General features: G+C 43.4%; 1 protein-coding gene across 5 annotated transcripts in view; it reads left to right on the forward strand.

Moving 5' to 3' along the window:
* Positions 1 to 13,030, forward strand: part of CHEK2 (checkpoint kinase 2) — a 47,322-nt gene that overhangs the window by 29,583 nt on the left and 4,709 nt on the right. For all 5 annotated transcript variants that reach the window (XM_043558029.1, XM_043558032.1, XM_043558033.1 and 2 more), the window contains 7 exons: positions 1,436 to 1,489; positions 6,049 to 6,110; positions 8,347 to 8,446; positions 9,762 to 9,848; positions 10,586 to 10,749; positions 10,948 to 11,063; positions 12,071 to 12,156. In XM_043558029.1, coding sequence (XP_043413964.1) covers positions 1,436 to 1,489; positions 6,049 to 6,110; positions 8,347 to 8,446; positions 9,762 to 9,848; positions 10,586 to 10,749; positions 10,948 to 11,063; positions 12,071 to 12,156 — 669 coding nt within the window. The remainder of the gene's footprint in view (positions 1 to 1,435; positions 1,490 to 6,048; positions 6,111 to 8,346; positions 8,447 to 9,761; positions 9,849 to 10,585; positions 10,750 to 10,947; positions 11,064 to 12,070; positions 12,157 to 13,030) is intronic.

Raw genomic sequence — 13,030 nt, forward strand, 5'->3', positions numbered from 1 at the left:
TGGCCATTCTACTTTAATGTTCTTTAAAGATCAATTCCCCACCCCCCCACCCCCCGACCGCCCCACCTCTGCCCCCAAGACAATGCCATTTTCACATGGCAAGAGGAATTTCCTTTCTGTGTTCACTTTGTTACAGATCTTTTTCCCCTGTGATTCTGGATTTGTTTCCTGTTGGGGGTGTGTGGTGGGGAAGAAAATACCTACCATTCTTGAAGACTTGGAGCAAAATTTTACCTCTTACTTTCATCTTTCAAATCAGATTGGACTCTTTTAGACCTCTCTATCATCAGAGTATGTCCTGCCATGGTAATGAGTTTAACAGCTTACAGGAAGAGGCAGGCTTTTAAAATTAAACATCTGGGTTTCTTAGCCGAAGTCCATTTTACATAAATATGTAATTCTATATCCTCTTTGCTTTGGAGGGTGTAGCCCTTGAGGCTGAGTAACTCGATTCATCCTTTTGGAATTGGAACAGAGAGCAACTTCGGTCCCCTGATGCTTCCTCTCATTGGTGTCTCACTAAATATGTTAGCCTGCAATAAATTGGAAACTGTGTCTGCTCTATTATTAGAAATGTGGCTTGACATTTTCCTTATGTAATTTAATTAAATACCTCTTGTCTGTGGTGCTTATTTGTTGTATCACTTTTATGAGTATAAACAATTGTACAGCCAGAGAGAGCTTACAACTAATATTACATTGTATGTTAGCTAACTGGAATTTCAATAAAAACTTAAAAAAAAGAGAGACAGAGACAGAGCTTACCAGGTAAGCATGAGAACAGTGGAAACACACTTGTTTCTGGCTGTGAGAACTGGAGCAAGTGGCTTCCTCTCTCTGAGCCTCAGTTACTCCATCTGTGAACTGGGGATAATTCTAGAACCCAGTTCACTTTGGGATTTTGAGACTTATTAAGTAAAATAATTCTTTTTTTTTTTTAATATTTTTTTAAGTTCACTTTTTTGTTTGTTTTTTTTTTTGAGAGAGCACGAGAAGGGGAGGGGAGAGAGAAGGGGAGAGAGAAAGAGAGAGAGGGAGAGAGAGAAAATCCCAAGCAGGCTCTGCAGGGTCAGTGCAGAGCCCGATGTGAGGCTCAAACTCACAAACCGTGAGATCATGACCTGAGCCAAAAGAGGCCAGGCCATCAAGAGTCTGATGCTTAACTGACTGAGACACCCAGGCGCCCCCCAAGATGACTCTTAAATAAAGAGGTTGGCATAGGGCCTGGTTGTTTACTGAATGCTTACCATTTGCCAAGCACTTTGCAGAGTGATTTTTAGGGGAGTTATTTAATTGATCGACCTCTAATCCTTGATGAGTAGGCGCTAAGTGTGGAACTCAGACAGCTTTTACTCAACTAAGCTTTAACTAAGCATTTTCCAAGTGTTGACTATTATTATTATTAATAAACTTGAATGTTATTTTTTTATCAAAGGATCCGGCTCTCAATGTTGAAACAGAAATAGAAATTTTGAAAAAACTAAATCATGTAAGTATTGCTGTAAAATCTGACCCAGACTTACTTACATTCTTTCCTCTCAAAATATGGGAGTTGTATAAAGTATTTCAGTGTAATCAAGCTAGTATTAACTTGCATTCCTTAAGTGTGTGTGTGTGTGTGTGTGTACGTGTATACATGTGTAGGTACACATGTATGGGTGTATGTGTTTAGCTATAATGTAGATGGGAAAAGCTTTGCTCTGAAATTTTGAGAGGACAATACTGTATAAAGATTTCATGATTAAATAACTGTGATATTTCCACTGAGTGAGTTTTTGACCAAAATGCATGGTAAATTTCCCTAATATTTTATCTCATATTGTTTATGGGAAGACAGTGCCTATTTGGTAAATTTGGCTTAATTATACCTGTTTTCAATACCTCTAAATACTTTTGGTGGTACTGATTTCCATTTACCTTGGTGGGTGTGAATAGTTGCTGTTGTTTTTTGTGCCTTGTCTCACTGGAAAGTGAGTCTGTTTTTTTTTTTTTTTTTTGAATGTTTATTTATTTTTGAGAGAGAGAGAGAGAGAGACAGAGCATGAGCATAGTAGGGGTAGAGAGAGGGAGACACAGAATCCAAAGCAGGCTCCAGGCTCTGAGCTGTCAGCACAGAGCCGGATGCGGGGCTTGAAACCACGAACCATGAGATCATGACCTGAGCCAAAGTCAGAGATTTAACCGACTGAGCCACCCAGGCGTGCACCATTGAGTCTGTCTTTTAAGAAGTGAGAAAAGAAGCAGGCTCTGTGCTGACAGCAGAGAGCCCAATGTGGGACTGAACCCATGAACCATGAGATCATGACCTAAGCTGAAGTTGGACACTCATTGACTGAGACACCCAGGTGCCCCCTGAATTAGCCTCCCCCCCACCCCAAGGGATCTGGAATCTCTTGTTAAAGAGAGGAGCCCTCTAATTTTCTGGGGTGGGGTTGCTTCAAACATACCCCTAAGATAACCAGAATCCTCAGAGAGTTTTTTCTGATGTCAGAGGATCCCCAAACATAACATTTATACAAATCCAATGTCCACTGCAGTCGAGAAGAATTGAGAACCCTCAAAAAAGATCTCTGGAGAGAATTTCTTGGCAATTTACAAGGGCATGTGGAAAGCTCTTGGAAATGAAACACAGGCTCATGAGTGCATTTGGGGGATAATGAGTAGAGCCTGGCGTTTGGAGCCAGGCATTGATTCAGTCTGTTGTTAAACACTTACTGTGCCAGCCTGCCTTCTAGGCCCGGGGGTGGTGAGCACAAATGGACTTGGCCATCCCTCCTCTCCTCTGGTTTCAGCCTAGTGGGGAGACAGACCAGGGTTCCCACTCCCATCTCTCTTACCTCCTGGCTCTGAGAAGGTCATTTCATTTTTCAACGCCCCTGTTTCCTTATCTCTGCAGTGGAGACAATATGGATACATACCTTAAAGGTCAGTGTAGGAATTCGATGAGATGTGCTTGCCAAGCTTTCCGCATGGAGAACACGCTTGGGGGAATGTTTTGCGGTCTGGAGAAATCACTGCCATTCCCTAAACTTTTCCCTGTGTGATCTAACTGGAAGGTTTAGGGTAGTAGCCTCCGGTTCATGAGAGACACCTTCAGCCGAGACACTCCAGCCAACGAATGACCCTAGAGATGGTGGTACCTTAGAGGATGCAGTCCTGCAGGCTCTGACTGTTGGGCACCTCCTCGTGCTCTGCCAGCTCCCAGACCAGTCCATTCCCAGGTGGGCGCTGGCCTGATGATGCCAGGCAGAACCAAGCAGCTCTCATCTGTTCCTCTCAATTTCTGTTCCTTTTCCATGTGTGCCTTTTCTTCTACTTCTGCTTTATTATATCAGGATATCACATGCATATGATCTAGAGAGTCAAATATTGCTCAAAGGTTCATACACAGACTGTAGGTCTGTAGCCCCCACGGCCCCCCCCCCAAACATTTTAAAACTCTTGGATCTGTTTTTTGTTTGAATGAATTTATCTCCGTATTTCTACATAATATACATAAACTGCTATCTCTTGGTTTATCAATCTTATTTTTTTATGATCAAATTCTTCTTTTTAAGTTTATTAACTTATTTTGAGAGAGAGAGAGAGAGCGCATGCGTATACAGGTAGGGGAGGGGCGGAGACGGAGGGAGAAAGAATCCCAAGCTGGCTTTGCACTGTCAGCGTGGAGCCTGACGCAGGGCTCAAACTCACGAACTGTGAGATCACGACCTGAGCTGATGTCTGACTCTTAACCGACTGAGCCACCCAGGTATCCCTATCGATTTTAGATAGCCTGTTGCCTTCCTGTGACAGCATATGAGAATCTTAGTTCCCCTTTCCATTCCTCTTAGTATAACATTACAGTGCGTATCCAGTGTCTTCAGTTTTGTGGCAATACAGCTGGTCACGCAGAGCCAAATGTGCTGGGATCATAGGTAAGGAGTGGCAGAGCTGGTTTGCTCTCAGCCTCACTCTCATGGTGTGTGTGCCATGAACAACATGTGGTGGTAGAGTCTGCCTTCAGTGGTGTTTCTGTTACTGCCATTGTTCTCGTTAATCTGCGCAGCACATGAATGTCTCCTGTGTGCCAGCTGCTCTGCTGAGTGTTGGTTCTAGAAAGAGAAATAAGACTTAACTCAGCCTGTCAAGCGCCTGATGAAAGGAGACCCGTGGTGGGTGTTAGTTTCCCTTTTCTCCCTCCTGGAGGTCGCAGTCTGATGGGGAGACAAATGTTGAAGATGCAGCATGAGGCCACATGGATGAGAACCAACACAGGGGACTGCGGATGCATCCCGAGGGTGACATTCGAGCTGGGGCCTGATGCTGCAGACCAGGTGTGCCCAGAGGGCTGGATCACCAGGCAGGAGGGCAGCAAGCAGAGGTGTGACATTGGGAAAGAACACAGCAAGTCTGGGGTAGGCAGGGTGTTTTGTGGTCTGGAGAGGAGGATGTATGGGACCAGGAGCTGGAGATTTGGCCATGGTCGGGGGGTAGGGGCAGGACAAGGCTGGGTCTCCAGGGTTTGCTAATTCCTGCTGAAAAGTTAGGTTTCCGAAGGTTTGCTTTCCTCTTGTCTTACTTCTGTCTTTCTTCTGTTTCCTTCCATCTCTCCCTCCTGATTGGTCTCCTTTCCTTCCTTTAAATATGTTTAAATTATGTAACATTTGGCACATGTAAAACAATAAATTATGAAGCAAAGCAATGAAATGAACACCTAAGAACTCACCATTCAACTTAAGAATGAAAACTTGAGGGGGTGCCTGGGTGGCTCACTTGGTTAAGTGTCCAACTCTTCATTTTGGCTCAGGTCATGATCTCATTGTCGTGGCTTCGAGCCCCACACTGGGCTCTTAGCTGGCAGTGCAGAGCCTGCTTGGGATTCTCTCCCTCTCTTTCTGCACCTCCCCTCCCCCCGCTTGCACTTCCTCTCTCTTTCAAAAATAATAATAATAAAAAAGAATGAAAACCTGACCATGCAATTGAAGCTACTCCATACACTCTGAAGTCTTTTGTGACTTGCCTCTTCCACTTGGCATTATGTTTCCAGGATCCATTGTGCTGGGGAAGCAGTGGGGCATCCCCTCACTGCTGTTCAACAGTTCATTATGGGAAGCTACGACTTGAAGGATTTTAAAGTTTATTTATTTATTTTAAGAGAGAGTGAGCAAGCAGGGGAGGGGCAGAGAGAGAGGGAGAGAGAGAATCTTAAGCAGACTGCACGCTATCAGCACAGAGCCAGATGCAGGGCTTAATCCCACGAACCATGAGATGAAATCAACAGTTGGATGCTTAACAGATTTAGCCACTCAGGTGCCCTGTACCACTAGGAGGATTTTAATCAGAGCATTGAATGTGATGAAATTTGCTTTGTAGGACAGTCACTCTGGTGAGTTTTGCTACTCTTCTTGCTCTAAAATCTAAAAATCGTGTAACTCTCTTCCCTTTAATTTATTTTTTATTTTTTTTAACGTTTGTTCATTTTTGATAGAACGTGAGCAGGGGAGGGGCGGAGAGAGGGGGAGACACAGAATCCAAAGCAGGCTCCAGGCTCTGAGCTGTGAGCACAGAGCCTGATGCAGGGTTGGAACTCACAAGCCTCGAGATCATGACCTGAGCTGAAGTCGGACCCTTAACCCACTGAGCCACTCAGGTGTCCCTTCCCTTTAATTTTGATAATAACTACAAGCCTCCTCTCTGCTTGGGGTGGGGTATGTCCCTGAGAGATACTTACCACATTTTTCACTTACCCAGACCACTCAACTCTACTGTCTATCTTCACACTGTAAAAACAATAGGTGTGCTTTCTAAGTATAAAATCATAATATTAGGGGTGCCTGGGTGGCTCATTTGATTAAGCGTCTGACTCTTGATTTCGGCTCAGGTCATAATCTCATGGGTTTGTGAGTTTGAACCCTGCATCTGGCTCTGTGCTGACAGGCTGTTTTGCCTTTTCTGCTATATGAACTTTAGAGTGCCTTGAGGCAGGGGGGCAAATGCCTCTATTCTGCTTCTGTGGTTTTCCTCTTGGGAGTTTCTCACTACATTTCCTCTTTTTTCCCCTCTTAGCCTTGTATCATCAAGATTAAAGACTTTTTTGAGGCTGAAGATTATTATATTGTTTTGGAATTGTAAGTAATAAAGTTTTCTATTTGTTTCCATTCAAGTGCTTATAAACCACCAAAAAATCCAATGCTGGCTTGCATTTCTCATCCTGGGGACTCTCATCATATGTATGTGGTGGTGGGGCCCACCAAGTGTGCATGTGGGGTTAGTACTAAATCTAAAGTCCTCCCAATGTTTCCAAAGGCATGTGGCTTAGAGGTTCCAGGCCCTGGGTCTGAGGTCTGGGTTTGAATTCCTCTGTGCAGGTGACTGCTTGTGAGTTAGTTTACTTCATGTCCTTGACTCTTATTTATTTTCCTAGTGTTGGTGGGGGTGGGGTGCTAATAGTGATACTCCCCATATTAGAGTCATAAGGATCAGATACTATAAAGGATGGAAAGTGCCCAGCAGAGTACCTGGCACACACAGTTGTTCAACCACAGGTGGCTATTACTACTCTGAAATATCTGCCTGGGTGGATGTTTCTGCTTGGGATCACAGTGCTTAGGGGCATGGTGACACCTCATTATCTTTTCAGTGCTGGTTTACTTGCTGGGTTCTTTCAGTAACCACAAAGTCCTGTCTTCTGTGGTGTGACCAGAATAATTTCCTGGCTCATTCATGGAAGGGGCCTGTCTTGATGTTCATTTCTATGTAAATATGTAGTGTTTCTGGGAGTGGCTGTTGGAGCAGACAGGCAAGGCTTTGCTCCTGAGTGTTATCCAGTGGCTAAGGAGGTTGGTTAGTAAGATTTTATAGTAAACATGGGAATGCAAGCTGGTGCAGCCACTCTGGAAAACAGTATGGAGGTTCCTCAAAAAACTAAAAACAGAACTACCCTACAACCCAGCAGTTGCACTCCTAGGTATTTATCCAAGGGATACAGGTGTGCTGTTTCGAAGGGACACATGTACCCCCATGTTTATAGCAGCACTATCAACAATAGCCAAGGTATGGAAAGAGCCCAAATGTCCCTCGATGGATGAATGGATAAAGAAGATGTGGTATATATATACAATGGAGTATTACTTGGAATCAAAAAGAATGAAATCTCGCCATTTGCAACTACGTGGATGGAAACTGGAGGTATTATGCTAAGTGAAATTAGTCAGAGAAAGACAAAAATCATGACTTCACTCATATGAGGACTTTAAGAGACAAAAACAGAGGAACATAAGAGAAGGGAAACAAAAATAATATAAAAACAGGGAGGGGGACAAAACATAAGAGACTCATCAATATGGAGAACAAACTGAGGGTTACGGGAGGGGTTGTGGGGAGGGCAAATGGGCTAAATGGGTAAGGGATTCTACTACGAAGGAATCTACCCCCGAAATCATTGTTGTACTATATGCTAACTAATTTGGATGAAAATTAAAAAAAAAAAAAAGCATTCAGGGAAGGAGAAACTATAAACTTAAAAAAAAAAAAAATTGTAGTAAACAGCCTCAATCATAGCACTGGGAGAGACTGGATGGCCCCTGTGGTGCTTGAGGGAATATCTGTTGCTGTCTGACTGGACCTAGTTAAAACAGAAGTAATACAGTAACAGTCACTGATGCTAATTACTTACTATGAGCCAGTTACTGCTCCAAGCACTTTACATGGATTGACTCATGTACCCTTCATTAACAGTCATCCATGTTACTTACAGGTTACTGATGGGTTACGATCTTTAGTCCCACTTTACAGAAAAGGAAACTGAAGTTCAGAGGAATTGAATAACCCTGCCAAAGAGCCACTTGTGCCAGGCGCCTTATGTCCATGAATTATCTCTTAATTTTTACCACAGCCATCAAGGTAGGGGGAGGATTGTCCCTATTTTTTTTTTAAGAGGCAGAAACAAGCTCAGAGAGGGTGTGTAACTTGTCCAAAGCTCCAGAGCTAGGAATGGTGGGGCTAGGGTTCAGACACCCGTTGTCTGATTGCGGGCTCCAGTTTGCCGCTCTGTCTCAGTCTCTGAATCAGCTGGGGTGCATGATGAAAACGCAGACTCCTGGGCTCCGCCTCCCGTCTGCCGAGTCAGATTCTTAAAAGCTCCTGAGTGCCCACTGCCCACTCTTTCCATCTTTCCCCCTTCCTTAGTTTCCAACAAGGACATCTTCACTGTGGAGAGGAGACTTAACTACCTCATTGTTTGTACAAATGGGAGTCCTCGTGAGAATAAAAAGGGCAGCTCTTTGCCCGTCTGAATGAGTTTGTTTTGTTTGTGTTATTGTCTTCCACCCAAGAACCACCCCCTGCTTTGCCTGTCTGTTTCAGGATGGAAGGAGGAGAGCTATTTGACAGGGTGGTGGGGAAGAAACGCCTGAAGGAAGCTACGTGCAAGCTCTATTTTTACCAGATGCTCCTGGCCGTACAGGTAAGAGAAGCCCTCAGTTCTTTTCTTTTTTTTTTTAAGTTTATTTATTTATTTTGAGAGAGAGGGGGAGCATGAGCCAGCATATACATGTGGGGGAGGGGCAGAGAGAGAGAGAGAAGGAGAGAGAATCCCAAGCAGGCTCCACTCTGTCAGCACAGAGCCTGACACAGGGCTGTCTCACAAAACGTGAGATCTGGGCACCTCCGTGGCTCAGTCAGTTGAGCTTTTTCCACTTCCGCTCAGGTCATGATTTCACAGCTCGTGAGTTCAAGCCCCCGTTTTGGGCTCTGTGCTGACAGCTCAGAACCTGGAGCCTGCTTTGGATTCTGGGTCTCCCTCTTTCTCTGCCCCTCCTGCACTCACGCTCTGTCTCTCTCCCTCTCTTAGAAATAAATTAGCATTAAAAATTTTTTAAAAAAAATTCTCAGGAAGTAAATGACCAAGTACATAATTTTGGTGGAATTTTTATGCTTTACTTTAATAAATTCTCAAAATACTTTAATCACTCATTTACATTTTTATAAATGAAATTGACACCTTAGATTTCTGCCTATATAAAGGGATATTTATTATTTTGAAGAGTGAAATGAACGGTCTGTTGTCATAAATTGCATTTTTCATCTTTCCTACTTTTTAAATCTTTTTAAATTTACATCCAAATTAGCATATAGTGCAACAATGATTTCAGGAGTAGATTCCTTAATGCCCTTTACCCATTTAGCTCATCCCCCCCCCCCCAAACCCCCTCCAGGAACCCTCTGTTCTCCATATTTATGAGTCTCATGTTTTGTCCCCCTCTCTGTTTTTATATTATTTTTGTTTCCCTTTCCTTATGTTCATCTGTTTTGTCTCTTAAAGTCCTCATATGAGTGAAGTCATATGATATTTGTCTTTCTCTAATTTCGCTTAGCATAATACCCTCTGGTTCCATCCACATAGTTGCAAATATCATCTTTCCTACGTTTTAAAGATTTTCTTTCTTTCTTTTTTTTTTTTTTTAAGATTTTCTTTTTAAGTAATCTCCACCCCTAATGTGGGGCTCAAACTGACAACCCTGAGATCAAGAGTTGCAAGATCTACTGCCTGAGCCAGCCAGGTGCCCCTAAAGATTTTCTTGAAAACAAATTTATAAACACTAAGCCCTTTACCCAGTAGTTTTCTGTGATTTGGGGTAATGTGGTTGTGAGTAACCTGGCATATGGTTTCATCCCAGCTGTAAGGGGTGTGTGTGTGTGTGTGTGTGTGTCTTGTCTGTCTGTCTTTACTCACATACCTACTCCATAAACCTGAGGGTCATGCCTCCTTTTCTGTGTAGTACCTTCATGAAAACGGCATTATACATCGGGACTTAAAGCCAGAGAATGTTTTACTCTCATCCCCAAAAGAGGACTGTCTTATAAAGGTAAGAAAACTCTTTCTGTGGCCACCCCAAATTTCTATTCATAAACTTTAAAGATTCATCAAGTAAAAAGTGGGAGCATAAAAAGGTAGAGAACTTGACCCTTCCACTATTAGCAATTATTTTAGAGACCAGGTGGTATTGCTTTGATTCAGAGTCTTATGGGCATTTACTGAGCTCCTCTTTATAGGAGCCACTTTTGTTCTGAGAATGGAAGGAGGGGTCTAGATGGATGAGAATCACATCCCTTACCTTCTCCTGCTTTCTAAGGTGGTGCTTCCCAAGCCTGGCTTCCTATAGAATCTCCTATTAATTAAAAATAAATAAATAAATAAAAATCACGACACCCACACTGCATCTCACAATCACTGTGAAGGTGGCATCCGGGTGCCAAGTGTTTTTTCCAAGCTCCTCAGTTATTCCAGTGTTGGGATATTGGTTGAGAAACCAGAGCCTAAAAGAAACCATGGATAACTGATTAGGACCCTAGAGTCTGTGATAAGGGTTACAAACCTTTTGTAAGGTTACAGAGAACCACGGATAAGTTGGAGAAAAAACCTTCAGCTTTCTTCGCTTGGAAATTTTAGTTTAATCAAAATTCCAGATTTTAACAGCAGGCATGGACTGTGTATAGGATAGGAACTGATCTAGCCTGCATAGCTTTTGGGACTGGCAGACTATGCTGATCGTTTAATTTTATTTTGCCATTAAAAATGATTCCCTTTTGTCCTTAATTTTAGATTACTGATTTTGGGCAGTCTAAGATTTTGGGGGAGACCTCTCTCATGAGAACCTTATGTGGTACCCCTACCTACCTGGCTCCTGAGGTTCTTAATTCCTTTGGGACTGCTGGATATAACCGAGCTGTGGATTGCTGGAGTTTAGGAGTTATTCTTTTTATTTGGTAAGAAAAGTTTCATTGCTTCAGAGTCTGGTTGGAAGTAGTTAGGTGAAAACAGAAACGTGCCCAGGTAGAGAGCTTGTGTTTAATTTGGGTGACTTATCTTGACCGTTGATTTAAAGAAAAATCTAATCTATATGTCCAAATGCCACTGAGAATGCTACTTGATTTCTTTTCCTTTCTTTCTCTACCGATGTTAAGCCTTAGTGGGTATCCACCTTTCTCTGAGCATAAGACTCAAGTGTCCTTGAAGGATCAGATCACCAGTGGAAAATTCAACTTCATTCCCGAAGTCTGGGCAGAGGTCTCAGAGAAGGGTATGGATATGAAAAGGTTAAGAATTTGTCGTTTGGTAAAATGTGTGTGCGTGGTGGGAATTTCTTTTCAAGTTGTTATGTTTCTCCTGTTACTTCTTATTTTCTATTGTTTGTTTTGCACGTTTTGAGGGGCAGAGGAAGTTATTAAGAACATGGGCTCCTCAACCAGGCTAAGTGAGACTCATGTTTTGGGTTGGCTACTTCCTAGCTATGTGACTTTAGGCAAGATAAGTAACCTCTCTGAGTCACCCTTTCCTTTATATGTAAAGCAGGTACAATAAACTTTACCTTAAGGGGTTTTTGTGAGGGTAAGTGGAACAGAAGCAAGTGCCGTGTACCTATTAAGGGTACAAAATAATAAGTAACTTTTCAGTTACAAAGTCTCCTGTGAATGAGCATGTAAGAACAAAAGTAATTACTTTGCGTTTTAGGATGTAAAAGTGTAACTTTGTAATTCTCAAAAGGGCAAGTAGAAAACTAAAACTAAATGTGAAGTAACATAGGTGATTCTGTTAAATCTTAGAATGTGAAAGGAATAATACTGTTGCAGTAGAAAGGCAGTCTCAGCATGGTGATTGCTGTTAAGCTTTGTTTCTGCCAAACCTCCAGTTCCAGGGAGCCTGTTGCTGGCTGAGAAACTCTGTCATTCCATGGGTCTCGGGAGAGTTGGCCGAGCATCCTGAGTGTCTTAGAACGAGGCAGAAGTTCAGATTTAATTAGTTTGAAGTTGAATCCAGCAACGAGTGAGGGAACAGGGGGCGAAGAGGTTGTGATGTGCAAGCAGGGAGAGATGGGGGGCATCGAGGTCATTCCTGGTTTTCTCAGAGAGCTCTGAATACAGAGAGGAGGACAGGGGACCCTGTCCACCACACCTGTTGGCTGGCAATGACCTTAGCCCCCCTCTGTCTTTCTGGATGTTGGCCTGTGATTCTGGCATACTTTAATTTTGCGGATTTAATGTATCTACCGTTTTCATTGTGATGTGATAAATTATCTTATTGCTTTAGCTCTGGACCTTGTCAAGAAGCTGCTAATAGTGGATCCAAAGGTGCGTTTTACGACAGAGGAGGCTTTAAGACACCCATGGCTTCAGGTGGGTATGGGGCAGTGCTCGCTAGCATGAACTCTGTGGGCAGCTCTCAGCTGTGCTTGAGGGATGAGGAAAAAGTTGCAAACACGTTTGCTTTGTTGAGTCTGTTTAATGCACTTGCTTGAGATTGAGCTTTAAGTGTGTCGGGTATGTTTATGTGTGTATATGGGTCGTGAGTATAAGTGTATCTTTGGGTATAACCGTCCCAACTTAACTTGTGGCTCCTGGGGTAGACAAGGTCACTTTATGGCCTGTCCTAGGCCCACTCGGGTTCCCTGAGTGTGCATTTTGGCTGTGGTACTTTGAGAGGTTGTTCCAGCTGTAAACCTCCACCCCCAGCTGTGTCATCCTCCTTCTTCAAACCTCTCACCCTGAACAGGTGGGGTTGGCTGCATTCCAGCTGCCTTCAACCTTAAGTCACGGGAAGAGGAGGGCAGATTCTCTGGGGGAGAATCTGGCTATTTGTTTAAGCCTAAGTAATTGGGCATACAGGGTCTCGCTTCTTTTTTTTGGGGGGGGGGGGGCAGGACCAGAAGGAGCATCTTAAGCAGGCTCACGGGCACATGAGCCTGACATGGGGCTCGATCTCATGACTATAAGATCATGACCTGAGCCGAAATCAAGAGTCAGACGCTCAATAGACTGAGCCACCCAGGTGCCACTAAGGGTCCCACTTCTTATTCATGGCGAATAAACATGCCATTACTGCAAAGTTACCTGGATCTTTGAAGTCTGTATTACCTATGTGCCCCTCTAGGGGTTTGTGGCTGCTGTTAGATTATACCCTGACCTCATTCTAGCTGCCAGACTTGGAAGTCCTTTGTGGCTTTGCTGGACTAAACTTTGGTTTTAGAATTAGCTCCAGCATGGTTGGGGC

The sequence above is a fragment of the Prionailurus bengalensis genome, chromosome D3 (assembly GCF_016509475.1).
Source record: "Prionailurus bengalensis isolate Pbe53 chromosome D3, Fcat_Pben_1.1_paternal_pri, whole genome shotgun sequence".
In the NCBI taxonomy this organism is placed as follows: Eukaryota; Metazoa; Chordata; class Mammalia; order Carnivora; family Felidae; genus Prionailurus; species Prionailurus bengalensis.